Here is a 27,501-nt window from a genome sequence, read left to right as displayed (position 1 = left end):
TGAACAAATGGTGTAAAGTCCAGGCGTACTTCCGGGGGAGATTTGATATCTGCTTTCTATCAGTCTCATCCCAATTTCATTTATCATAGCTATATGTTGTTTGGTCCATGTCAGGTTTTCAGCTTATATATACAATTTTAATCAATTTGTGCTTCTTCATTTGTGGATCTATGTTTAGCACTTTGGCTACATATACTAAATCACGATGAATGCTTCACGATCTTTTTATCTTTTGGTTTGGTAACCTACATCTATCAACCTCTGACCCCTCTCCCAAGGAGTCGATAATGGCCTCTCTACTTTGCTCCCTTGGAGTTGGAGGGTGTTTTCCCTAGAGCTAGCCTCTCTTGTCAGATTAAATGTTTCAGAACCAAATATGCTAGTCAAAGCATTTTACTTTAGGTGAGGAAAGCGTAAGCCCATGAACCTTTTAGCTTTGAGATATTTCAGTAACACAAAACAATTTTGAAACGGTAAATACTGACTGATGAATATTAATACATAAATCACACCAGTAACAAATGATGCACTTAAAGTAATCAAAATTCTTGGTTGAACATTACTGGGAAATCTATTTGCTGGTTAGTTATAAACTTCTCAATCAAAGATGAGATAAACCCCCTACCAAATTCCTGTGGTTTCAACTTAAATCTTTTTAAGTTTCATTCTTAATGCCAAATATCTGCTCCAATAGAACGAGGCAGCAAATTATTAGCTTCATACGTGTATCTATTTGATACTGAAGTAAACACGTGGTACAAGTGTCACCAAAAATAAAAGCAATTCCCAAAAACCAAAACCAGGAAAAACAATTTTATGCTATGACCAGATGATAAAACCAACAATTAAAAATTCATGCAAGTCCATCAGCAGTATGCTCGTTTTAGCTGTGGGCATATAGATAATACGAGATCAAAATTGCATTAGAAAAATTCACTAAGTTACTGCCAATAAGGACAGTAATAATCTAAATATTATAAATACAATGATTCAAAATTTAGAAAGTCAAAGATTCAAAGCAGAGTACTATATTATATCAGCTATGACAACAGAAATAGCGAACAGCAAACAGAAATTTGCAAAGACTACTTACAGACTCAGTAAAAAATTGCAGCAGTTTGAGAGATTTTTATTTGGTTCTTCATAAAACATGGGATTAGGTACAGCACCAATTGTCTGTTCATAAGACAGCTCCTTGAAAAGGCATGAATGTGGCTCTTCTTCTTTATTTCTCTTTGTCAGCTTAGAAGCAATGAAATCTAAAGCTGCCTTCATCCAAGAATGCACACATACTTCCCTTGCTTCACTATATTTCAACTACAAGACGGACTCAAATATAACATCAGGATACACTATCCTAGTCAAAAAGGCGTACACATCAAAGGGATTTAAGATCACAGTAACTCAGAATGGCAGATTTGAGACTTACCTATAGATGTTAGCGGACAATTTTCTCTGGCCTATCATCTAGGTCTTCTGAAATCAAAGTGATTCAAGATCACAGTAATTCAGATAGGCAGATTTGAGACTTACCTATAGGGCCATCATGAACTGTGCCTTTGCTTTTGCTCTTGAAACTCCAATTACCCCAGAATCCTCAAGGGTCTCTCGTAAAGCTACATCTTCTAATGGCTCCAATTTCCCAATCATCCTGTAATTTCGTTGCCAAAAGAAGAGAAGGCCAATCAAAGAATGATTAAGAAAATTGTCCATAGGGAACACAAAAGAACAGACCACTGGATGGAACTGTACTTAGAGAAAATCCATCTTGGACTCTACTTTGAGATGATCAATAAGAATTTCAAATCATCAATTTGGGCCCCCTGTACTGTAGATGATTGGCTGGGTTTCTGTATCAGTATGGAACGCATCTGCGCCATTGGTACAATAACAGAAAAGTCAAATCAGCCTCTTCATGAACAAACTGATCAAAGAATATCAACAAAACTCCAATACAAAAGAATTATCAAGAAAAAGGATTATACAATCTTCTTTAGAATCAAGTTAAGAATGTGAGAAATTATGGGACAAAATATTATTGAAATTGTGTATCTACATTATTACATTGAGCCCTATTTATAGACATTACATCCCAATCCTTTTCCATGTAGGATAATATGTACAAATCCTATTCCTATTCTAACACTCTCCGTCAAGTTGGTGCATACAAGTCATATGTACTGAGCTTGTTACAGATGTAACTAATACGAGAACCAGTGAGGAACTTGGTGAAAATATTTGCAAGCTGATCACTCGACTTTACAAATTTTGTAACAAAAAAAGTGAAATTTATCACAGTAAAAGCTGAAGACCAAGAAAGGGCATAACTTGATTGGCTGCTAAGCTTTTAGAATTGTACGCCTCAATGGTTCCATTAAAACCCAAGATTGTGAATACCCACAAAACCAAAATGCATATACACATATATCATGTATGTCACTTTTTAGAGAAACAGACTTATAAATTCCATAAATTAACTCACCGCAAATGAAAATTGAAACTTGTAGCCAAAAAAAGTGAAGCTTATATCAGGGAAAGCTGAAGACAAGGAAAGTGGATAACTGATTGACTGCCAGCCTTTTAGACGAGGTAAAATTCACCTTATAATTCCGCTAAAAACCAAGATTTTCAATATCGACAAAACCCAAATGCATATATACAACTACAACCACATACCCAATGTAATCCCACAAGTGGGGGCCGGGAGTGTAGGATGTACGCAGACTTTACCCCTAGGGTTGAGAGGATGTTTACGATAGACCCTCAAAACAAGTGTAATCAAAGCATGATAGAAAGGATATATCATGAATTGTCTCACCATAGATGCATATTGTTGTGGATGTGTTTGTGGGAAAGACATATGTTTCCCAGCTTTAAGGATTAGGTTTAGCTGTCGCTGTTATTCTAGAATAGGATTTATGTTTCCTAGCTTTAAGGATTAGGTTTAGCTATCGTTATTATACTAGAATAGGATTTATGTTTCCTAGTTTCATAAGGATTAGACTTCCTAATTGCTGTAATAAGACTCCCTATTCAAAGGGGAATTTGGGGAATAAAACAGCAAGCGTATTTTAACCAAAAACAAGAGATCAGAGTTCTCTCTTCCATTGAACTCTAAGATTTCAGCTTCCCTTTAGCGAGCTGAATTTATATTCAAAATAGGTCGTCTAGGAAATCGAACAAAGGCAAGGGAAAGTCGAAGTTGATTGATTTAGATTTTCCTGTTCATCGTCCTGTGACTCGATCCTTCTCTAAAAGTCTTAACAATTTGGTATCAGAGCCTAACATAATAGGCGATGAAATCAATTCCAGGTTCCAGGAAGAACGTGCTATTACAGAAGCACTAATGGACTTTAAACTTGCAGCGATGGAACAACGGTTGAGCGAGAAAATTGACCAAGTCATCCAAGAAAACTTTTCTGCCTTGGGAATTGGCTCCACGAAACCAGTGAACAACGGAACTGAGTCGAGTAGCGCCCCGGTGACTGGCAGATCAACAATTCCTGCTACTAGAGGCAATACACTGCCTATTCATCCGGCAGATCAGAATCATCCAACAAGTGGTAATTCTCATTCGAAAGTAGCAAGGTATGCAAAGATGGATTTTCCTACTTACGACGGCACCAACGACCCATTAATTTGGGCACATCGCTGTGAACAATTTTTTGAAAATCAACATACAACAGAGGCAGGAAAGGTTGGAGTGGCTGGGTTTCACATGTTGGGAGAAGCACAATTATGGTATTACCAGCTTAAACGAGCAAAGGGGCCAATGAGTTGGGAAGAATTTCAGAAACATTGTTTCCGACGATTTGGACCTCCTGAAAGTAGCAACCCGGTGGGCGAATTGGTCACACTTCGGAAACTGGTACAATTGAACTTTATCAACGCCAATTTCAAGAAAAGTTGGCTAGGGCTGATGAGCTTATTCCAAAAAACTTGCACGTGGGAATATTTATGGCGGGGTTGGATGATTCAATCAGAATGGACGTGCAGTTACTCAAACCACCTGACTTATCAGCGGCCATGAGTGTAGCCAGGGCTTATGAACAAAAACAACAACTGCAAAAAGTCAGTAATATTCGCAATGGGACATGGCAACAGTCTCGGACAGATTTTGGCAGCACAGTAAACTCGGCAAGGCCTGCTAGTAGTTTAGTCAGCTCATCTACCTCGGTTAATACCCAGACCAGCAACCAAACCCCTTCTGTCAAGCGATTAACTCGTGCAGAAATGGCAGAGAGAATATCTAAGGGATTATGCTTTTTTTTTAGTCAAAGGTAACCATTTGTATTAACCATAACCTAACACCTAAAAAATGTTAAGTTAAGAACTTTACAGAATCATACTTACAGCAAAAGTCAGTGCCCCTATTCAAAAGGAAAACTTATACATTGCCAATTAAATCTACCAATTCTCCTATATCCCCCCACAAATTCTGTTTACACCAAAAAAAGAACAAACTAAGACAATCCATCCTGATTTTCTGAATGGAACTGCCAGTATCCTCAAAATGTCTTGAATTCCTTTCTTTCCAGACTACCCACCATATACAAGCAGGGTTGACCTGCCACCAATCTTCATCACTATTTCTTTTACCCACACTTTTCCAACTGCTTAGAAGTCCCAATGTAGAACTAGGCATTACCCATTCAACACCCAAAATACAACAGAACATGTGCCACAGATTTATAGTTGTCTTGCAATGCAAAAAAAGATGCTCATTGTTTTCACCTTCCTGCCCGCATAATAGACATCTTGAACAAATCTGGAAACCTCTTCTTTGTAGCCTCTCATGTGTTAAACAGGCTTTGCTAATCACCAGCCAGACAAAACAAGAAACCTTCATAGGAATTTTTAACTCTCCAAATCTCCTTCCATGGCCAGTTCACATTAATTTGACTTCTTTGGTTCAGATGCCAATAGACAGATTTAACTGAGAAGAGGCCCTTGCTATTCAATTTCCATCTAAGACTGTCTGATCTCTCAGTTATACCACTAAAAGTTTCCAGCAGCTGTATCATTGTAGCAACACTCTCAATTTCCCAATCATTAAGTGCTCTCCTAAAATTCAGATTCCACCCTTGCTGGTTCCACATTTCATTAATTGTAGCATTACCTTGAAGACATATTGAGTACAGAACAGGATAAGTGACCTTTAAACTATTCTGGCCAATCCAATGATCTTCCCAGAAACAATCTTTCTTCCATCACCAACAGAGATCTCCACCTTGCCCCAGAACTCTTGCCATTGATTCCTAATAGTTTTCCAGACACTACTACCATAGGGACTATCAACCTCCTGGATAATCCACTGATTCATCATCCCATACTTTTGAACTATGAGCATTTTCCAGAGAGCCCTGTCCTCTATGTTAAATCTCCAAAGCCACTTCTGTAAAAGACTTTTATTGTGAAGCCTCAAATTCTTTATGCCCAAACCACCTTGTTTCTTGTTAAGCCTCACTACTTCCCAGTTTACCAGATTAGAAATTTTTTTATCCTTATTCCTTTCCAGAGAAAGTCTCTTCTCAGCCTGTCAATCTTCTTTTCTACCCCTCTAGGCATTAGGAATACAGCCATCATATATGTGGGTAAAGCATCTAGCAGACTAGTACCGAATTTATGAAAACCAATCTTCCACCTAAAGATAAGTATTGAGTTTTCCACCTAGCCAATTTATTATCGCACCTTTCAATCACATCATTCCATATGTCATTTGAGATGCTCTTTGCCCCCAAAGGCATCCCCAGATACTTTGTAGGAAGGGCACCTACCTGACACCCTAGATTAGCTGCCAAAACCTGCATATTATGTACATCATTAACTGGGTATAAAAAACTCTTGCCCCAGTTGACATGTAAGCCAGACAAAGCTTCAAAGATAGTTAAAATTGCTCTGAGATGTCTAATCTGGTCCACCTCAGCTTCACAGAAAACAAGAGAATCATCAGCATACAAAAGATGAGAAATTTCCATGCCTCCAACACCATTGATTTGGGAGCCAAAACCTCTGATCCACCCATTTGCCTTAGCTATTTTGATCATATGATTAAGACCCTCCATAGCTAACAAGAAAAGGAAAGGTGACATTGGATCACCTTGCCTGAGGCCAATTGCCACGGACCAACTTTAAGATGTGACTGGATGAAACCCTCAGGACTACCATTGATCAATATGGAGAATTTTACATTGGTTATGCAAAATTTAATCCAGTTGATCCATTTAGTTAGCACCGAACCCCATATCTTTAAGGACTTTTAGCAAGTACTCCCAATTAACATATCATTGCAAGCCTTTTCTGGATGATCCAGCTTACAAAGAATCCAAAATTTAATCCGGGTTTTTTTGCTTTGGTTCTGGAGATCCAGCTAACTAGTTCATTCGCCAACAAAACTGCATCCAGAATCTGTCTCCCTTTAAGGAAAGCCATTTGATGAACATCCACCAATTTCCCCATGACTGTCTTCAATCTTTCAGTGATCAACTTGGAGATAATCTTGTAAATTCCCCCTATCAGACTGATAGGTCTAAAATCCTTCAGTTCTTCTACACCATTCTTTTTAGGAATTAAAGCTATGAAAGTTGCATTAAACGACTTCTCAAAGAGCTCATTCTGATGAAAGTTATGAATGGTTGACATTATGTCCTCTTTTAAGTATTTCCCAACATTCTTTAAAAAAAACCATTGTGAAACCATCAGGGCCAGGTGCCTTGTCCGCTGCGCAAAGACTGATAACTTTAACCACTTCAGCTTCTGAGAAAGGTTTTTGCAGCCATTCTTTTTCCTCTTCATTAATTTTTTGGCAATTTGGAAAATTGAAGCAAGGCCCCCATCCTTCTGATTCCGCGTATAATTTTTTGTAGTAGTCCACCATAGCTCTTTTAATCTCTGTAGCTTGAACCACATCTTCACCCTCAATTTTTAGCCTGTCAATGGTATTATATCTCTTATGAGCTGTAACCATTCTTTGAAAAAATCTAGTATTTTTGTCCCTTTGTTGAAGCCACAACACTCTTGATTTCTGTCTCCAACTTGCTTCTTCATTTTTAGCAAGTACCTCCAACTCTACCATAATTGTTGCCCTGATCAACACTTCATCCTCAGTTAAGTCTCTGTCTTCTTGGATCTGGTCCAGCTCAGCCAATTCGTTCAAAAGGCTATTTTTCTTATTAGCCAGTACCTTAAAATTATATTTACTCCATTCTTTGAGCTTATTTTTCAGCAATCTTAATTTACTGCAAAGCTTAAAGTCAGGAAAGCCTTGCACCTCAAACTCAGACCACCATTTCTGTACCACTTCTTTGAAACCCTCCACCCCTAACCACCAACTTTCAAATTTGAAATAAGACTTCTTTTGATCCCAATTGCCACACTCCAAAGAGATTGGAGTATGATCTATAATTGTGACGAACAGTATTCAGCCACTCACCAGTGCAAACGACTATTCTGGCTGGAATCGGATGATTCAGTTGACGATACTATTCCGGATGACTGCCCGGAAATTTCTTTACATGCAATTACAGGTCAAAGGCATGCAGAAACTATGCAATTGCCTGCTATCATTAACGGTGAAGCTACTGGGAGGTTGTAGACTCTTTTCCACTTCGAGCTTGAGGGCAAGCTCTTTCAGCTAGAGAGGAGTAATGTTGTGGACATGTTTGTCGGAAAGACGTATGTTTCCTAGCTTTAAGGATTAAGTTTAGCTATCGTTGTTATTCTCGAATAGGATTTATATTTCCTAGCTTTAAGGATTAGGTTTAGCCATCGTTATTATTCTAGAATAGGATTTATGTTTCCTAGTTTCATAAGGATTAGACTTCCTATTGTTGTAATAAGACTCCTATTTAAAGGGGAATTTGGGGAATAAAACAGCAAGCGTTATAGGCCAATCTAGGAAATCGAATAAAGGCAAGGGAAAGTCAAAGTTAATTGATTTAGATTTTCCTGTGACTCGATCCTTCTCTAAAAGTCTTAACACATATATACAAAGATACAAATTACATGAATTGACTTTCCTTAAATGAAAACATATAGCAAAGAAAAAGTGAAATTTACCTTTAGTCAAAGTTGAAGACAAAGAAAGACCATAACTCGATTGACTGATTGTTTGTCTAGAATGATTTCGTTTGAAGCCAAGATTTTGGATACCCACAAAACCCAAATGCATATATATAGATAAAATGTATGTATAAAACAATTCCAGGACATAGCTCACCATGAATGAGGATTGGAACATATAGCAAAAAAAAAAAAAAAACACAGCATATATTAGCTGCTCACCTTCGCAGAGAAAGAAGAAGAAGAATCAGCAGCGTGAATTACAATGGCAGATAAATGGTTGATCTGTAACTAATTTTGTGGAGAAAAAAAGATTACATACTCCTAATTATTTTCCCCTTTTTGGGTTTCATTTAAATTTACTTTTCTATTATTTACTTGCTTAAAAACAAAAGTAAACTGTGACCTTTCATATTATATTATATGTAGTATAATACAAAATAAAAGAATCTCTAAGAAATTCTCGTATTATTTCAGAACAAATCCAATATAGGATAACTTATACGAGAATTAGTTTTATAATAATGAAACAGCTAAAATTCAAAAAAAAAAAAAATATTTACTTAAAAAATAAGGATAAACAGTGATCTTTCATATATATATGTAGTATATAATACAAAATAAACAGTGAGCTCACGTAAAATTTGATTAATTAAGTACCATACTTGGGAATTCATTTTTCAATTGAGACAGAAAAGCTATTATTTACATTTTTGATAAATTTTAAAAGTATTTAACAATGATATATTGAAACAAGTTTAATAATATTTTCAATAAAAAGTTTCGAATATGTATGAGTATCTTTGTGGGAGTGGCATATAACATTTTATGACATCAAATCTTTTTTAGTGGCATAAAAAAAGCCCTAAAGTCCTTAAATTTTACCAAAATGTATGCACAATTTATAAAGTCATAAAATTTCAAGTAGGGGTAGAAAAAGGATAAAAAATTCATGTGAGGACTACAAAAAATAGGAATTCTCCCTTATAATTAGTAGTAATAATACAAAATAAAAGAATCTCTCAGAAATTTTCATATTATTTTATAACAAATTCAATGTAGGATAACTTATATGAGAACTACCTTTACAATAATAAATCACTTACAAATTCCAAAATCATTATATTTCATTCATGGAAATTTGTTTTTTCCAATTTTTGGTCTTATGCAATAGTGGTAAAATTCTGTTTATAATTTTTTTTTTTTTTTTTGAGAATTCTTAGGATTATAAATACTCCAACTTTCAATCCTCCACTGAAAATTTTGAAAGTTCTAAAATATCTAGTGTCTAATTTTGTGAATCCAGCTAATACACTTAAAGTTGTTCTTATCACTTTTCACCTACAAAAATATTTTTCTTACTTTGATATTTTCTAAATTTCACATTTATTTTTACATTAATACACAAATCTGAAATCAGATTAAGGCACTATTTGTTTTCATTAATAATAAAATGTTTGTATTTGATTGCATACTCCAATATCGAGAAATCGCCAAACAAATTTGGAAATGTTGATACATAATTCCATAAATTGACTGCCATCCCTGTAGCAAGATTTAAATGAGCCTGTTAATTGAACGCGTTTAAGAGGAGACAAATTAAGAGGGAAAGCATAGCTCCATTCCACACTCATGTACTGTTTCATAACTAAGAGAAAAGGAACACTCGTGCCAGGTAGAGAGGGGCTCAAGGAGTCGCAGTAAGTTATAAACTATTAGCTTAAGCCAAATAATGATAACATAAGAGGCTTACTTTCTAGCTTATGTGGTTCCTTGTAAGTTATAAACTATTAGCTTAAGCCAAATAATGATAACATAAGAGGCTTACTTTCTTGCTTATGTGGTTCCTTCTCGTATTCATGTAACAGCCCAATCAACTAGTGATATTATCCGCTTTGGGCATAGGCCCGCAGCGCTTTAAAACACGTCACTAGGAGATAAGGCATGCTTACCTATATATCCAGCATCTCTCCTGTGTTTTGTCGATGTGGGACTTTCCTCCTAAGTTGGGGTGTTACATGCACCCCCTCTTATGGACTCAACATCCTCGCTGAGGTTTGCCCCACCCACATGGGATTTGCCTAGACTCAACACTGAGGTTTGCCCCACCTACCCATGATTCGCCTAAACTCAGTTAAACTCTGACTTACCATCGACAAGGCTGACACAGGAGTGGCTCTATTATCATCTGTAATAGCCCAGCCCACTAGTAATATTGTCCGCTTTGGGCCTAGGCTCTCACGGCTTTAAAATGTATCATTAGGAGGTAAGGCATTCTTCCATATATACCCAGCACCTCTCATGTGTTACGCTGATGTGAGGCATTCCTCCTAAGTCGTGCGAGCCTAGGCCCAAAAGCGAACAATATCACTGGTGGGCTGGACTGTTACAAATGGTATCAGAGCCACTCTTGTGTTAGCCTTGTCGATGGTGGGTCAGAGTTCTACTGAGTTTAGGCAAATCACGGATAGGCAGGGCAAACATCAGTGCTGAGTCTAGGCAAATTCCATGCGGTGGGGCAAACCTCGGCGAGAGCGCAGAGTCCATAAGAAGGGGTGTGTGTGACACCCCAACTTAGAAGGAAAGTCCCACATCGGCATAACACGAGAGAGGTGCTGGGTATATATGTAAAGACATGCCGCTCTGATGACGCGATTTCGCCGATGCGAACCAGGCCCAGCGGCACAATATCACTGCAGTGGGGTACCGTTTACAGATTCGAGAACTATTTAAATAACCCTACAACCAAGAAGCTGCAAGTAGTTTCGTATTTTGGCTAAACCTGGTGTTATAAAAAAAATCACACACATTGAAGAGAGAGAAAGAGAGAGGGAGGGAGAGCTAAAGCTAGTAAATTAACCTTGTCCTTCGAGAGATCAACACTAGTAGTCTGCAATCTATAAAGACGCTTAAGCGTGACTTTTCCTCATCCCCCCTCACATCTTCGCACCATTCCATCAATTTCACCTCTTTAAACTGCTCATAAACTTCATCATTGTCTGACATTTCACTTCCTTTTTAACCAACGGTTCAACCTTTTGCAGCTCCTCCTCTACCCATTTTAACATTTAATCCTAATCAACTTAATTTACTGTTTACCCTTTCCAAGAGGTGCTGCGGTGCTAGGAAGGTTTTATTTCTTCTTGTTGAAAGCCTTACGGCCCATTTTTAAACTAGTGTTCTTTCCACCAACAGCTGCAACTTCCTGTTGGCAAGACTAATGTGGGTAAGTTATACAATTAACTGAAAAGCTAAAGTTCTTAGAATCCACACAGAACATAAAAAAGATTAGTCAACTTCCACATCCTACAGCTGGAAGAATATCTGCAAACTAAGAGGATGAAAAATACAAGCATAAACACAAAGGAATTTCAAGAAGAGGCAGCAGGTATCAAAAGTCAGTAGGAAGCAACTGAAGACCTCATGGTTGAACAAGTTCAACGTATTGATTCAGTTCACCATTGTAAAGATAGAGATCATGTCATGATTGATATAAAGCAGCAGCATGAGTACCACACAGATGAGGAATTCACTATTATTGTCAATAACTCCCTACATAATAAGACCAGAACATACTGATATGGCATTGCTATTTTCCTTCTTGACGGCAAGAGAAGGGGAAGTACAAAGGGTTTTTTCCCAAGGGAAGAATTCATCCTTCGTCATTGTGTTGTTTAGTACAACTAGAGAAGGTGAACCGAGGGCTTTGGTCCAAGTGGTAAGAGCAAAGTGTAATGTGTGGATTTGGAGCGCCTCAAGTGTTTCAACACCATATAGTTAAGTCAACAGACGTTTTAACACTTGTTTCAAATCAAGTTGAGGTGTCGGGATGAAACCCCGTGAAATCAGGAAGTTGGGAACTAATCACGTGCAATTGCAAGTGTCTATTTGGCTATTTGACCAGGAATATATAAAGGATTTCCCTTACTTTTAATTTTTATTTTGTATAATAGACGTGGTTAGTGATGTTTCATATAGCCGATCCTGACTTGTTTGGGATTGAGGAATAATTGTTCTTAGTGTATAATTTTAACTTGACTAAATACTGAATACAAACAAGATCCAAACACAGTTTAATAACAGAAAATCTCTCTTTGGTTTTTTATTTTTTTTCTGGAGTTTTTTTGTGTGTGGGGGGGGGGGGGAGGGGGGTGGGTGGTTTGAAGCAGGAGGTCCGACAACTTTACCACGCTAAATTACAACAACGTAAATTTACTCCTCAATTACAAAAGTAAGCAAGCAAAAGTTTTTTCCAACTTTAAAAAACAGTTCAAATTAACTTCATTTCTTTTTTGTGAAATCACATCATCATACTATCAAGAGCTAAATATACTTTAATGTATTTCATCCCTAAAAGTCCAAATTAGCTATGTAATATCTTATTGATGCAAGCATCACTATATCAGCTTACATCACTATATCAGCTTACTTACCAATTTATAGAAAACCCCAGTTACCATAAGTGAATCAATTAATAGAATTATGATAATCAGCAAGTAATTAATTTTCGGTTTCTTTGTTTCCTAGATTAGAATGCATTTGTTCTTTCTGGTAACACTCTTGTCTTTTCTCTATTTACCCTATATAAATAGTGCTTCCTCTTCCTTCTTACCATCATAACTTGCCTATGAAGCTCTCTTCACTATTGATACTTCAAAAACTTGCCCACACCCAGCAAGCAGTCTATCTTTCAAGAAATCCCTCTCCTCTCCCCCACCCAACCTTTCTTCTTAAACAATAAAAAGTGAGAGTAATAGCAAAATCTTCAATTTCATACCCAAAGAAAAATGTCAGACTATCTCTCTGAAGAATTGATGGTCGAAATCTTCTCAAAGCTCCCATCCAAATCGCTCCTCCAAATTAGGTGCTTATCAAGATAACTTGGGAGAGAAGAACCGTGGAGAACTTGGTAATGGTGTTGGATCTGAATGATGAGATTTTTCAAGAATTATCATTACCAGAAATTTTGATTAATGAACCGCCGATTATTAATCTGAATGCTGCAGACTGTTGGGAATCACTTGCTGTGTATCAATGTGATACACGTGTTTGGAGCAGCAGTTGTTCCGTTTGGGTAATGAAACGGTACGGAGAAAACGAAGTAAAGGAGTCACTCATCTGAGGTACGGCATTTTGCTAAGGCGAAAATGCGTGACGACAATCTCAATGGACCTAAATGCTCCTTTCTTTGAGAAGTGGCCTCCAAGACAAGGATCTATAATCCGACAAAAACAATGCCTATCTGCAAGATATGGTTTTTCCCATGCCACTAAGTTATGTTAACCCCTTGGTCTACTCTTGTCCATGGCTCTTCGACTGGTCATTATTTCAAGGAAAACCACTCCAAAACTACAGCCATCACTTTTGTTTTGAAACTTGGTAAGTGATGTCTATAGCTTTGGAGTGGTTTTTCTTGAAATAATGACCGGTCGAAGAGCCATTGACAAGAGTACACCAAGGGATGAACATAACTTAGCGGCACGGGAAAAACCATATCTTGCCGATCCCAAGAACCGTTTGTTTCCGATTGGTCGATCCTTAACTTGGAGCCACTTCCCAAAGAAGGGGCATTTAGTCCACCGAGATCTTGCCGTTCAGAAGCTTAATGCAAGCGACCTCGTGAGTGACTCCTTTACTCCGTGTTCTCTCCATACCCGTTTCATTACTTTTGAAAATGAAACTGTTATCCAAACACGTGTATCCCTGTGATAAACGACAAGTGATTCCTGATCTGAAGCATTCAAATTCAAGAATCATTGGTTCATTAACCAAAATTTCTCGTAATGATAATTCTTGAAAAATCTACTTTGGGATTGAAGAATAATTGAAGTCATTGTAGGCAAGGTTTAGTGTCTGAAGATGAAGAAGTTGGAAAAAGCTGCTGTTGGGAAGAATAGTTGCACAAAGATGACTATCACTAAGATCCAGGCCAATAAAATAACCGGTTAACATGTTACAAGTGACTCCGTTCCAACTGCCTGACAATCCGTACTCTCATCCCAAGAGACTGCTATTAGGGAAGAAGGATAACGGCTAATAAATGATTTCTTTAACTGAAGCATAGCAAAAGCTTCACTAGGAGAGCAAAGACGATGCACGAAGGAAGAAAAAAAGCTTTGACTCACCAACACAAAACAGAGAAGTGAATAAAGGAACAAGAGATTTCCCTTTTTTCGTGTTCTTGCCCTTTTTCAGCACAAACAAAAAAAATTTAAAAACCATAATCATATTCCATATATATAGTTGGTCAAACGGCCAAGCATTTGACAAATGATCATCAGCAATCAGATCCTTATCAATATTGACAAGCAAATGTAGACAATGGTGGAACTTACAAAGACGTGGTTCCTCTTGCGTTGATGTGGGTTGTTTGGAGAAAGAGAAATGGGAGAGATTTTGAGGGGGTAGAGTCGAGTTTTACTCAGTTGAAGAGTAGCCTCCGGCCACTTATTTTCTTTTGGTGCACCCATAAAGTTCCTTGTTGCATAGAAGAATGGGTGGGTTTGTAGAGAATCATGTTTTTTGGTAGATTCTTTACCGCTTGGTATACCCCTTGTATATACGGCCAGCTCTTTGGCCATGTTTATGAATGAAATACATTTACCTTATCCAAAAAAAAAAAAAAAGGACCTGGCCTTTTTCAAATGAGGTATTATAAGGATGTTGACCTAGTCATCAGCAAACTGACCTTTAAGTCAAATTTCTTGTAATACTGACAAATACTACTTATTGGATTTTGTCAATTTTCAAATGCTTGAACTCGTCATGATAAAAGGAAAGATGGAAAGCTGTTCTAAGCATCTTTTATGATTGACGTCCCATGGATTTAGAATTTCAAATCAGTAGATTCACAGTACCGCTATATCCACCACTATTTTCAGACTATATACGTGAGCAAATAAAATATATATTAACAATATACACATAACCTATTATTAATGCATCACAAGTTGTCCCTTTCTAAGGTGCATCGACACATATTATTCCACCAACACATCACAATAATCTCTATGCATAAATGATGAGACTTTAAGGATAAGAATTTCGTATCGATAGATTCATAGTACCGCTATATCCACTAGTATTTTCAGACTATATACGTGTGCAAATAAAATATATATTAACAATATGCACATAACCTCTTATTAATGCATCACAAGTTGACCCTTTCTAAGGTGCATCGACACATATTATTCCACCAACACATCAGAATAATCTCCATACATAAATGATGAGACTTTAAGGACTTGCTCGAATAAGGAGATATGAAATTTGTTTCAAAAAGGAAAGAAAGAATTTAAGGACGAAAGTGCTTATCAGGCAAATGTTTAATGGTGCAATGAATTTTACCGTAACCTTCATCAATCTGTCAAATTGATAGGGTAACAGCAAAATTGACTAAAAAAAACCCGCTATTCTATTTTAGTGCACAAGTAAAGATCAATGATCATTTAGGAAGAAGAGAGAAACAGAACAATTAATTTGAACCACAGATGAAAATTAAGCAAATGTAAAAGATTATCAATATAGAACCAACATTTGTTTTTTCTCTATGCAGGAAAATTTAGAAACACATGCTTTTCCTGTTTTGTTATAATAATAAGTGGCTGTATGGATCACTTCTATCAACAACTAGATAGTAGCTCTTCTTTGAGTATTCACGTAATTCTTTCAAACATGTCAAAGTTTCTGAAAATCAATGATGAGGAATTGTGGCAACATCTTTAATATATAAAACAAAGGTGAATCTATTTCTTAAACACTGATGAGAATTTCACAAGTGTGGTCAAAGTTTCCTGACATATTGGGACTAATCGGTAGTAGAACAGTGAAGCCAAACTCAAATAGGATTTTGGCAAAATAAATGCAGCAGTTGTGTAACACTGAAGTCAGGAGTATGGCCGCAATAATAAAATAGAGGCAGTCAACCATGGACAAACAGAGGAACACCAGAAAAACGAATAAAAAGACTTGCCAATGAGTATCTCCGGTCCGTCGAATCCAAAATGATATGGTTGTTTTCGTGGTTTTGAAAGTAAGTTTCATGGTTTTGAGAGTAAGTTTCATGGTTTTGAGAGTGGTTTTTGGAGGAGCAGTGTGAGAGTTCCCGTGAAACTTCCGCTGCTTGTCATCATTGGTCGCTGTTGGCTATTTCCAATGGTCTCCTTTTGGTGATTTGAGAGCCTTTTTAAGATTTTTTAAGAAAGGCCAAACTAAAGGAAGAATGGAATGAAAAGTCACCAAAAAGTAATTTCACGGCGAGGACTTGTTTTTCCAATGATTGTGGTGGTGGCAGCGGGATTTGGGGAAATTTGGGAAGGAGTAAGTCTTTAGTCTTTTTGGAAAATGAAAAATGCCATTTCACGCTCTTCATACGTGTTTACCACGCATTTTATTCATCTCTATCATATCAATGTCACATAAGCTCAGTCAATGGTCAGAGGTGTTTAAAACAGTTGTTTTAATCACGTCGAGGTGTCTGGATGAAACCCCATGAAGTTGGGATTTCGCGAACACAATCCTGGGTAATTACAATTGTCTATTCGGCTATTAGGCCTAGAAAGTACAAACTTTTAGTACTTGCTATTATTATTATTTTGTATAATATTAGCCTGGAACGAATTTAAATGGAGAGACATGATTAAGTGAAGATTCATATAGCCAAATCCAACATGCTTATTGGGATTGCGGCGTTTGTTAGTATATAATAAAATCATTCACTGAACATGAACAAGATCAAACCATAATTTAATTGCATAAAAAATATCTCTTTGGTTTCAACTTTATTTTATTCTTTTACGGGGAAGGGGGTGAAGCAAGAGGGGCGACAACTTTACCATGCTAAATTACAACTAAGTAAATTTATTCCTTAACTACAAGTAAGCAAGCAAAATAGTTTTTCCAAATTTCAGAAGAAAAAAACATTAGTTCAAATTCACTTCCTTTCTTTTATGTGAGATCCCATCATCCTACAATCAAGCGCTAAATAACGTATAGTGTAGATCATCCCTAAACAGCCAAATTTGCTATGTAAAATGTTATTGATGCAAGCATCACTATATCCCCTATTTACCAACTTATAAACAAGTCAACTTACCATAAGTGAGTCAAATAACAAAAAAATGATAATCGGCAGGTAATTAATTAGACTATTTTCTTATTTTAAGAAACTCAATAAGAGTCAGAAACCGCAACAATTACCCTGCTTCAGTACACAAAACCAAGCTCAAATAAATTTTCCGCTTTCTTCGTTTCCTACCTTTCCAAATGTGAGAGGAGATCTTAAGCAAGTAACTAAAAATTTATCGTTCTGGATTAGTATGCATTTATTGTTTCTGTCACAGACCTATTTACTCCATAAAAAATACGTTCTGTTACAAACTCTTGTCTCTGCTCTATCTTGGATTAGCATAAATAAAATAGTACTTTCTGTGGGCTTCTATCCATCACTTGCTTTTGAAGCTCTTACCCACCGAACAGTCTCTCTTTCAAGAACTTCCCCTCCTCCACCCAACCTTTCTTCTCAAACAATCAAAAGTGAGTAAGAAAATAGCAAAATCTTCAATTTCATACCACCAGAAAAATGTCAACCTATATTCCTGAAGAGATGATCGTCCAAATCTTCTCAAGGCTCCCACCCAAATCTCTCCTCCGATTTCGGTGTTTATCAAAATCTTAGAACTCACTAATTTCAAGCTCTGAATTCATATGGCGGCATACAAAACAGGCGATTCTCCCAAAACCCTCTACAGGTGCAATCGTTAGGTACTTCTCGGCAACTCAAAGAAAGGAAAAATATTTACTTTTACTCAGTGATGCATCAGCAGATGCAGATACTGTAATAACATTAGGATCCCCTATTAATGGCCGAGTGCAACATTATCGTAGGATCGTGGGTATATGCAATGGTGTGCTCTGTTTGTCTGATGATTTATTTGGAGATGAAAATTTTTTGGTACTTTGGAACCCTAGGATAAACAGATGCCTCATCCTCCCAAAGTCCAATCTTTGTTGTAACAACTTAGGGACTTATATATTTGTCTTAGGTTTTAGCTGTGCAATTGAAACAACAGATTACAAGGTTGTGAGGATGATCTATGTTCGTGGTGACGGTGGGTATTTGGTGCCACCTAAGGTTGAGGTATATCCACTTAGTTCAGGAATTTGGAAGGAATTTGATGGTTTTATTCCAGACTTTGGTGTTATACAGTCCGAATGGACACAAGGTGTTGTTAGTGGGAAAGTCCACTGGACTGCATTCAAGAGAACTGTGGAGAGAAGAAACTTGGAGAACTTGATAATGGTGTTTGATCTGAATGAGGAGATTTTTCAGGAATTATCATTGCCAGAAATTTTGGTTAATGAACAACCTACGAATCTGAATGCGGCAGAGTGTAGGGAATCATTTGCTGTGTTTCAGTATGATATACATGATCGGAGCGACAGTTGTTCCATTTGGATAATGAAACGATACGGAGACACTGAGTCATAGAGCAAGGAATATAATGTTGCCCCCGACTATCAGTGCGTGGACATGGTACTGGGCTTTCATAATGATAGTTTAATATTGTTTACAGATGCAATTGCGGCGCTATTGGCATATAATCCCGAGACGCAAAAAAGGGAGCGCCATGGTATTCCTGGCACTAGATTCTCTTTTTATTTTGATACTTACAAGGAAAGCCTTGTTTTTCTAGATAAAGGGGAGTTACTGTCTCCAGTAGACGTATCATATGAGGAGACCACGGATGACAATGAAGATGAAGAAAATGATGCTGAAAAAATGACTCTTCGAAGGCGCGAAAGCTGGATGCATTATGCTATGGACAAGTATCTCATAGCTTTTCTTGGAGACAGAAATATCTAAGAGCTCACTTGTATCTTATATAATGAACAAATGTTATAAAGTTCAGTCCTACTTCCGAGGATGATTTGATATCTATTTTCTGTCAGTCTCATCCCAATTTCATTTATCATAGCTATGTGTTTTTGGTCCACCTCAGGTGTTATGCTTATTATTAAAACTTTAATCAACTTGACTGCTTCTCATTTGTGGATCTATGTTTGGCTACATCAACTAAATCAAGATGAATGTTTCACAATCTGTTATTGTTTTGGTTTGGTAACCTACATCTACCAACCCCTCTCCAAAGGAGTCAATATTGGCCCTCTCCACTTTGCTTAGTTGGAGGGGGAGGGTGCTTTCTGCTTGAGCTAGCCTCTATTGTCAAAATAAATGTTTTAGAACCAAATGTGCTAGTCAAAACATTTTAATTCAGGTGGGGAAAGCTTAATCCCATGAACCTTTTAGCTTTGAGATAGTAACACAAAACTATTTTGAAACTGTAACTATTGACAGATGAACAAGAATACATAAATCACATTACTAACAAAGCATAACTTGATTGTTTCTTTTTTTCTTTCTTTAACTGCATTTATCTTATCATATGTTGCTATTACTGCCTATTATTATTGTTGTCTTGGCACCTTCTCTTGAGCCGAGGATCTATCGGAAACAGCCTCCCAACCTCCCAAGGTAGTGGTAAGTTCTGCGTACACTCTACCCTCCCCAGGCCCCACCTTGTGGGATTATACTGGGTATATTGTTGTTGTTGTACACCACTAACAAATGGCACACTTAAAGTACCAAAGTTCTTTGTTAAACATGACTGGGAAATCTATTTGTTGGTTAGTTATGAACTTCTCAATCAAAGATGAGATAAACCCACAACCAAATTCCTGTGCTTTCAGCGTAAATCTTCTTAAGTTTCATTCCTAATTCTAACTATCTGCTGCAATAGAACAAGGCAGTAGATTATTAGCTTCATTCATGTATCTATTTGATACTGAAGTACACAGGTGGTACAAGTGTCACCAAAAAAAGATTCATAATTTAGAAAGTTAAAGATTCAAAGCAGAGTACTATATTATATCAGCCGCGACCATAGAAATAGCGAACAACAAACATTTGCAAAGGCTACTTACAGACTCAGTAAAAAATTGCAGAATCTTGAGAGATTTTTATTTAGGAAAGAAATCTAGACCGTGGCCACTAACTTTGTAGCTTCAGCACCTGCAAGATAGAACATTCTTCAGTTCAATTACATGCATCAGGAAACGGGTATATAAGTTATGCACTATAGAAACTTTAAGTTTAACTGCCTTCTTCGTGAATTGAGCTATCGAACTTTGAAAAAAAAAAAAATAGTTTTCCTTTGCTGCACAAAAGTTCTCAAGCATCATTTCCTTTCCGATTAAATGAGCTCTACTACTACTTTTTCCAAGTAAACAAGTCTTCCATTAGTTTACATATGGCTATTGCTAAAATGTCATCATAAATTAGACCCAGCTCAAGATATAGCAACAAACTAATTCGACTAGGCTCTTTAATGAAAGAACGCAAGTCAAGAAAGAAAATGCAGCATTAGACTGTTTCAAAATTGATCACTTGATATAAAAGGGTTAGCAATTCTCAGCTCTTCACAGGTCAAATCATTTACTTCAATGTTGATTCTTGGTTCTTCATAAAACAGGGGAGTAAGTACAGCACCAATTGTCTGTTCATAAGACAGTTCCTTGAAAGGGCATGTCTGTGGATCTTTTTCTTTATTTCACTTTGTCAGCATAGAAGCAAAGAAATCTAAAGCTACCATCATCCAAGAACGCACACATACTTCTCTTGCTTCATATATTTCAAATATAACACAAAGATACACTATCTAAGTAAAAAGGTATACAAATCAAAGTTATTCAAGATCACAGTGGCTCAGATAGGAGAACTGAGACTTACCTATATATATTCGCGGATAGTTTTCTCTGGCCAATCATCTGCTTCTTCCGAAATCCAAGTGATTCATGATCACGGTAGTTCAGATAGGCAGATTGCAGACTCACCGATATATGTCCATGGTGCCTTTGCTTTTGCTCTTGAAACTCCAATTACCTAAGAATTCCTGAACCTCAACCACACCAATTACCCAGATTCCTCAAAGGTCTCTCATAAAGATACATCGTCAAATGCCTCATCAGTTTCTCAATCATCCTGTAATTTCATTGCAAAAAAAATAATTAAAAAAAAGAATACCAGTCGAAGAATGATTAAGAATATTGCCAATGCTCCAGATAGGGAACAAAATGGAACAGACCATTGGATGGAACTGTACTTAGAGAAAATTCATCTTGGACTCCACTGCGAGCTGATCAATAAGAATTTCAAATCATTAATTTAGGTCCCCTGTACTGTAGATGATTGGTTAGGTTTTCTGTATCAATATGGAATGCATCTACACCATTGGTAAAATTAACAGAAAATTCAGATCAACCTCTTGATGAACAACAAGAAAAAGGATTTTACAATCTCTTTTATAATCAATTAAGAAATCAATCCAACCCCGCATAAAAAGTTTTCAATTTTCTTAAAACTCAGCCAAGAAAAAGGGTCGGACGCTCCATTTTCTCATTGAGATAACAACAATCATAACCGTTGTACCAAAACACAAAGAAACCAATCCTCACACAAAACTAACAGACAAGTCCAAAAGGAAATTCATGCTTAATTAAAAACCATCAATTCAATAGAAGTCTGTTAAATTACAAACCAATAGCTTATTTAGAAACCCGTCCCTATTACTGTTACACACAATGCAATGACTAGCCTTATCTAACTAAAATATCACTCTCTTTGTTTCATTTTATGCAACACTATTACCATTTAGCTGAAGTTCTGGCATGTAAGGTAGAGAAGTTGTCTGCAACTTATTTGGGACAACCTTTGGGTGCTAACAAAAATCACCAAAGAATATGGCAGGGAGTACTGGATAGATATACCAACAAGCTAAATACATGGAAAAAGCAATATTTATCATTTGGAGGCAGACTCACATTAGTAAGCAGTATATTAAATGGAATTCCAACCTATCTTATGTCTATGTTTCAGTTGCCTGTACACGTTGAGAAGAAACTAAACACAATAAGAAGTAATTTTTTGTGGGAAGGCAAGGTAGATAAGAGAAAGCTACATCTAGTTAAATGGCAGAAAGTAATGATCGCCAAAAAAGGTGGAGGCTTGAGGGTTAGAAATTTGGGTCTTCATAGTAAGAGCCTATTGTTCAAATGGTTATGGAAGTATAATAATGGGAATGACAAGATTTGTAAGAGTCTGATAAATGCAAAATATGTGAAAAAGGACACATGGAGTCCCCCTTCGGCTCAAAATGCCTCAAGACGTAGTATTTGGAGCAATATGAGTAAGTTGTGGAATGAGTTTGAGCAGCAAACTAAATTGAAGCAGGGAAATGGTGTCAGAATAAAATTCTGGTCTGATGTTTGGTTGGGGGAGGAAAGCTTAAAGAAGAAATTGCCAGCTCTATACAATTGCTCTTCTAATAGAGAAGCTTGTGTTTCTGATATTCACTCATCTTATGGATGGCAGTTGAATTTCAAAGATTGAGGTAGAGGAAGTTGGCAATTACTACAACTATTGGACACAATAGTGGTGGAAAAAGATAAAGAGGATGTTATGTTATGGACAGCAAGCAATGATAGGAAACACTTGGTTAAAAGCTGCTATAGCATTTTGCAAAAACAGTAAGTATTTTGAGCCAAATTGGCCATGGAAAATGCTATGGAAATCCAAACCTCTACTCAATGGAAGCATGCTTAACCCAAGATAATTTGCAGAAGAAAGGTTTCATGTTAAGTAATAGATGTTATCTTTGTGAAGAGAATCTGGAATCAATTAGTCATTGTGGATAAGCAATGCTGGGAGCTCTTCCTAAATCTGTGTCGTTTAGTCTGGGCAATGCCTTAGTTAGAAGGCTACTGAAAAATTGGAAAGGGCAGAAGACTACAAGTATCCAAAAAAAAGTTTTGGAGGACTATCCCTTTGTATATTTTCAGGACCATATGGAATGAGAGAAATAGTGCTTGCTTTGAGAACAAGAAGCACCATATTTCTAGAGTCAATAACTTATGTCTTCAATATCTGTTTTTTTGGTGTGAGAGGAATCTGCTAAACAATATGGATCAGTATATGGATTTTTTGGATTCACTTGGGAACCCTGTAACCTGATCTTATTTTAGGGATGTTTGTTTCTGTACTTTATCTTCTACTTCCCTTTGGATTTATAGCAGCCATATCGGTTTATTCCGCTCAAATAGGACAATTCCATACTAAATGAAACCTAAGGTAACAAATTTTACACCCCTTCCATCTACCCACTAATCGAATTTCTATGAAAACACATAAATTTATGATCTAGAATTGCAATAATCTATACTATATGAAGTTTTTTATTTGGATGAGAACACAACATGCTATAAGAAAATTCCTTTATCTTCTACTTCGCTTTAGCTCGGAGCACTTTCCAGTGATGATGGGGTTGCACCAGGGATCAGCACTTAGCCCATTTTTGTTTTGCTTGGCGATGGATGGACTGGCACGGTGCATGTTATTCACGGACGGTATAGTTCTGATTGACGAGAATCACAGCGAAGTTAACGCTAAGCTGGAGGTTTGGAGACAGTCTCCGGAATCTAAAGGGTTCAGGTTGAGTAGCACCAAGACAGAATACTTGGAGTGCAAGTTCAATAGCGGGATGCAGGAGGTGGATGTGGAAGTGAAGATGGGTACTCGGGCCATTCAAAAGAAAGGAAGTTTCAAATATCTTGGATCTATTATTCACGATGATGTCACACATCGTACTGGTGTAGGGTGGATGAAATGGAAGCTCGCATCCGGAGTCTTGTGTGATACAAAGGTTTCACCAAAACTTAAAGGCAAGTTTTACTGAGTGGTGGTCAGACCAACTATGTTGTATGGGAAAAAGTGTTGGACAGTCAAGAACTCTCGTGTTCAAATGATGAAAGTTACGAAATGAGGATGTTGCAATGGATGTGTGGCCATACTAGGAGAGATAAGATAAGAAATGAAGACATCCGGGACAAGGTGGGAGTGGCTTCTGTGGAGGATAAGATGCGAAAAGCGAGATTGAGATGGCTCGGGCATGTGCAGAGGAGATGCACGGATGCCCCAGTTCGAAGGTGTGAGAGACTGGCTATGGACAGTTTTAGGAGGGGTAAGGTAGGCCAAGTATTGGCAAGAGGTCATTAGACAGGAAATGACGCAGGTCCGACTTATCGAGGACATGACCTTAAATAGGAGGTTATGAAGGATACAGATTAAGGTAGAAGATTAATAGTTAGTTGAGTGTGTCATACTAGTAGTCGTAGTATTATTCTTGTAGTCTCTTGTCATTCGAATTCTGATACTATTTGTTGTTTCTTGGACTTAGACTATTGTTATTTTTCTTTTTTTTTCTTTTTTCTTTTACAGACATCTTTATCATGCCTTTATAGTATTTTGTCATGACTTTTTATATTGCTTTGAATTGCTTGTCTTTGTGTCGAGGGTCTCCCTACCTCCCAAGGTGGGGTAAGGTCTACATACATTCTAGTCTCCTCAGACCCCACTTTGTGGGATTTCACTAGGAATGTTGTTGTATTATACTTGCAAAATGGCAATTCTAGAAATCAAAAGCTCTGACATTTCAGCTATTTTTTTGCAAAAAAATTAACAATACAGAACCCCTTAATAAAGACTTTAAAAAAACACATAAAGGGTCATTTTAGAATTAGCATACTTGCAAAATGGCAATTCTTGAAATCAAAAGGCTCCAAAAATTCAGATTCTTTTTTTTTCCAGCAAAATTAACAATACAGCAGACCTTAATAAAGACTATAAAATCATTCAGTTTTGAATTAGTATTAACCCGCTTTTTTTGTACGAGAAACAAAAAAGTGGAAGCAAAGGCGTACCTATGATTGAGCGATATAAGTTGGTTGACAAGAGGGAAACATTGCAGGTGGTCATGTTTTAGGCAGACAAAAAGTTGGTTGCTTTTTGTGTGCGTGATGTGTTAAAAACGAAATAACAATTCGCTTCCTTAAAATCATTTTGTACAACTTTTGGAATAGTAGATTGGGATAATCATCAATATATATATATATATATATATGTAGGGTGCTAACTGGCACAATCCATTTTGGCACAAAGCAGTGACGGACCTAGAATTTTTACTAAGTGGGTTTAATATATAAGAAATATATAAATAACACTGTATATACATATATATTTTTTAAAAACAAATTAAATATACATATATATACAGTGTTATTTTTCAACGAAGTGGGTTCATATGAACCCACTTGAAACCACATAGAACCGCCTCTGGCACAAAGTGTCGCAACAAAGTCTACTTAGCCTTAATGAAAAATGGCTTCAACTGGTGGTATTTCTCTCCAAATTTTTCCCTCCAAAACAAAGCAATTATTATACTTAAGCATGCTTAAGCTTGTCATTCTTCCAATACCTAAAATCCATAAATTGATCTTGTGTAAAGATTAACTTTAATTTTTCCTCTAATATTTTTATACATTTAAACATACACCTAGTTTAGCTATACAGTAAACTTGTTTATACGGTCCACCAATACAAACTACATATTAACGTACCCTATAAATAATATCTTGTAAACAATATAAAAAAACTAATTACATACAAAAGTTGCCTAATTTTTTGATGAAATTCCTTTTGTTTTATAAAAAAATGATTGAATTGAATCAAAATTTAGTAAAAAAATTTACTCAATCCTATCTAATATTTAGCTAAATTGAAGTAATTCAATGTTTCAATTACAGTCAATCATAGTGTTGGCTGCTTGTTTCATCCTTTTCTTGTCATTATTTTTTAAATTGATTAAATTAAATCAAAACCTGCTAATTGTTCCTCAATCACGTCTAATACTTATCTAAATTTTTGCTAAATTAAACCTTTCATTCAAAGTCAATCATATTTTTGACTACTTGTGGCGTTGTTTTTATTTTTAAAGAAAATTGATTGAAGTAAATCAAAATTTGCTAATTGTTACTCAATTTAATCTAATACTTAACTAAATTGAGATAATTTAATGTTTCAATTAAAGTCAACTATAGTATTGACTAATTGACACACTCACTGCTTTTTATTTTTTAAAATTGATTGTTTATTTTTAAAATTGATTGAATTAAATCAACTAGTACAAAATATTTATTCGATTTAATCCTATCTAATGTTTAACTAAATTGGGATAATTCAATGTTTCAATTAAAGTCAGTCTCAATGTCGACTATTTGTTACATTCATTATTTATTTTTTTAAAGTTGATTTAATCAGATTATAACTTGTTCATTGTTACTCAATCATATATAATATTTAGCTAATTTGAGATAATTTAATATTTTAATAGAGTCAACCATAATGTTGATTACTAGTTACATTCATTTTTTCAAAAAAGTATACGATGAAATTGAATCAAAACTTGCTAATTGTTACTCAATTTTATCTAATACTTAGCTAAATTGAGATAATTCAATGTTTCAATTAAAGTCAATCATAGTGTTGACTACTTGTCATATCCACTTATTTTTTTTTAAATTGATAGAATTGAATCAACACTAAGCAAAACTTTTATTTAATCATGTCTAATGCTTACATAAATTGAGATAATTCAATATTTCAATCAGAGTCAATCATAGTATTGACTACTTGTTACATCTTTTTGTATCGTTTCAATTTTATTGGATGACCACGGAGGGACACTACTTGTTACATCAACTATATTTTAAAAAAAAAATTGAATTAAATCAAAACTTGCTAATTGTTACTCAATCCTATCTAATGCTTAACTAAATTGAGATAATTTAATGTCGCTATTAAAGTCAGCAATAGTGTTGACTACTTGTTAGATCTATTATTATTTAATAAATTAATTGAATTAAATAAAAACTTATTAATTGTTACTCAATCATATCTAATACTTACCTAAATTTGGATAATTAAAAATTCCAAACAACGTCAACCATTACATAGTGTTAACTACTTGTTACATTCACATATTTATTTTTAAAAATGATGAAATTGAATCAACACTAGACTGTTTACTAAATTTTATCTAATACTTAGCTAATTTGAGAAAATTCAATATTTCAATTAAAGTCAACCATAGTGTTGACTACTTATTACATCCTCTATTTTTTAAAATTGATTGAATTAGATCTAAACTTGCTAATTGTTACTCAATTCTATTTAATACCTAACTAATTGAGATAATTCAATCTTTCAATTAAAGTCAACCATATTATTGACTACTTGTTACATCTACTATTTTTTTAATTGATTGAATTAAATTAGAAGTTGTCAATTGTTATTCAATACTATGCTTAGCTAAACTGAAGCAATTCAATGTTTTAATTAACGTCAATCATAATGTTGACTACTTGTTACATCCACTATTTATGTTTAAATCCAATTGAATTACATCTAAATATGCTAATTGCTACTCAATTCTATTTAACACTTACTAATTGAGATAATTCAATATTTCAATTAAAGTCAACCATAGT

At 35.9% G+C, this 27,501-nt stretch overlaps 2 protein-coding genes across 4 annotated transcripts in view; one reads left to right on the top strand and one right to left on the bottom strand.

Moving 5' to 3' along the window:
- LOC132031181 (uncharacterized) overlaps positions 1 to 21,968 on the bottom strand; it is a 56,328-nt gene extending 34,360 nt beyond the window's left edge. Inside the window, exons 1-3 of one of the 3 annotated variants that reach the window (XM_059421056.1) lie at positions 20,852 to 21,968; positions 1,534 to 1,651; positions 1,094 to 1,317 (exon numbers count right to left, since the gene is read on the bottom strand). In XM_059421056.1, the coding sequence (XP_059277039.1) occupies positions 1,094 to 1,275 (182 nt within the window). In that variant the 5' untranslated portion in view covers positions 1,276 to 1,317; positions 1,534 to 1,651; positions 20,852 to 21,968. Of the gene's footprint in view, positions 1 to 1,093; positions 1,318 to 1,429; positions 1,872 to 8,058; positions 8,248 to 8,283; positions 8,444 to 20,851 lie in introns of those variants that run through there. The other 2 variants (XM_059421054.1, XM_059421055.1) reach the window with 2 other exon arrangements.
- Positions 21,969 to 23,435: 1,467 nt separating this feature from the next.
- On the top strand, positions 23,436 to 23,852 carry LOC132032021 (uncharacterized). Its single transcript, XM_059421849.1, has one exon. The coding sequence runs from the start codon at positions 23,436 to 23,438 to the stop codon at positions 23,850 to 23,852; it is 417 nt and encodes a 138-aa protein (XP_059277832.1).
- Positions 23,853 to 27,501: the final 3,649 nt, after the last annotated feature.

Source organism: Lycium ferocissimum, chromosome 9, assembly GCF_029784015.1.
Source record: "Lycium ferocissimum isolate CSIRO_LF1 chromosome 9, AGI_CSIRO_Lferr_CH_V1, whole genome shotgun sequence".
Lineage (NCBI taxonomy): Eukaryota > Viridiplantae > Streptophyta > Magnoliopsida > Solanales > Solanaceae > Lycium > Lycium ferocissimum.
This window is presented reverse-complemented; position numbering and strand designations above follow the sequence as displayed.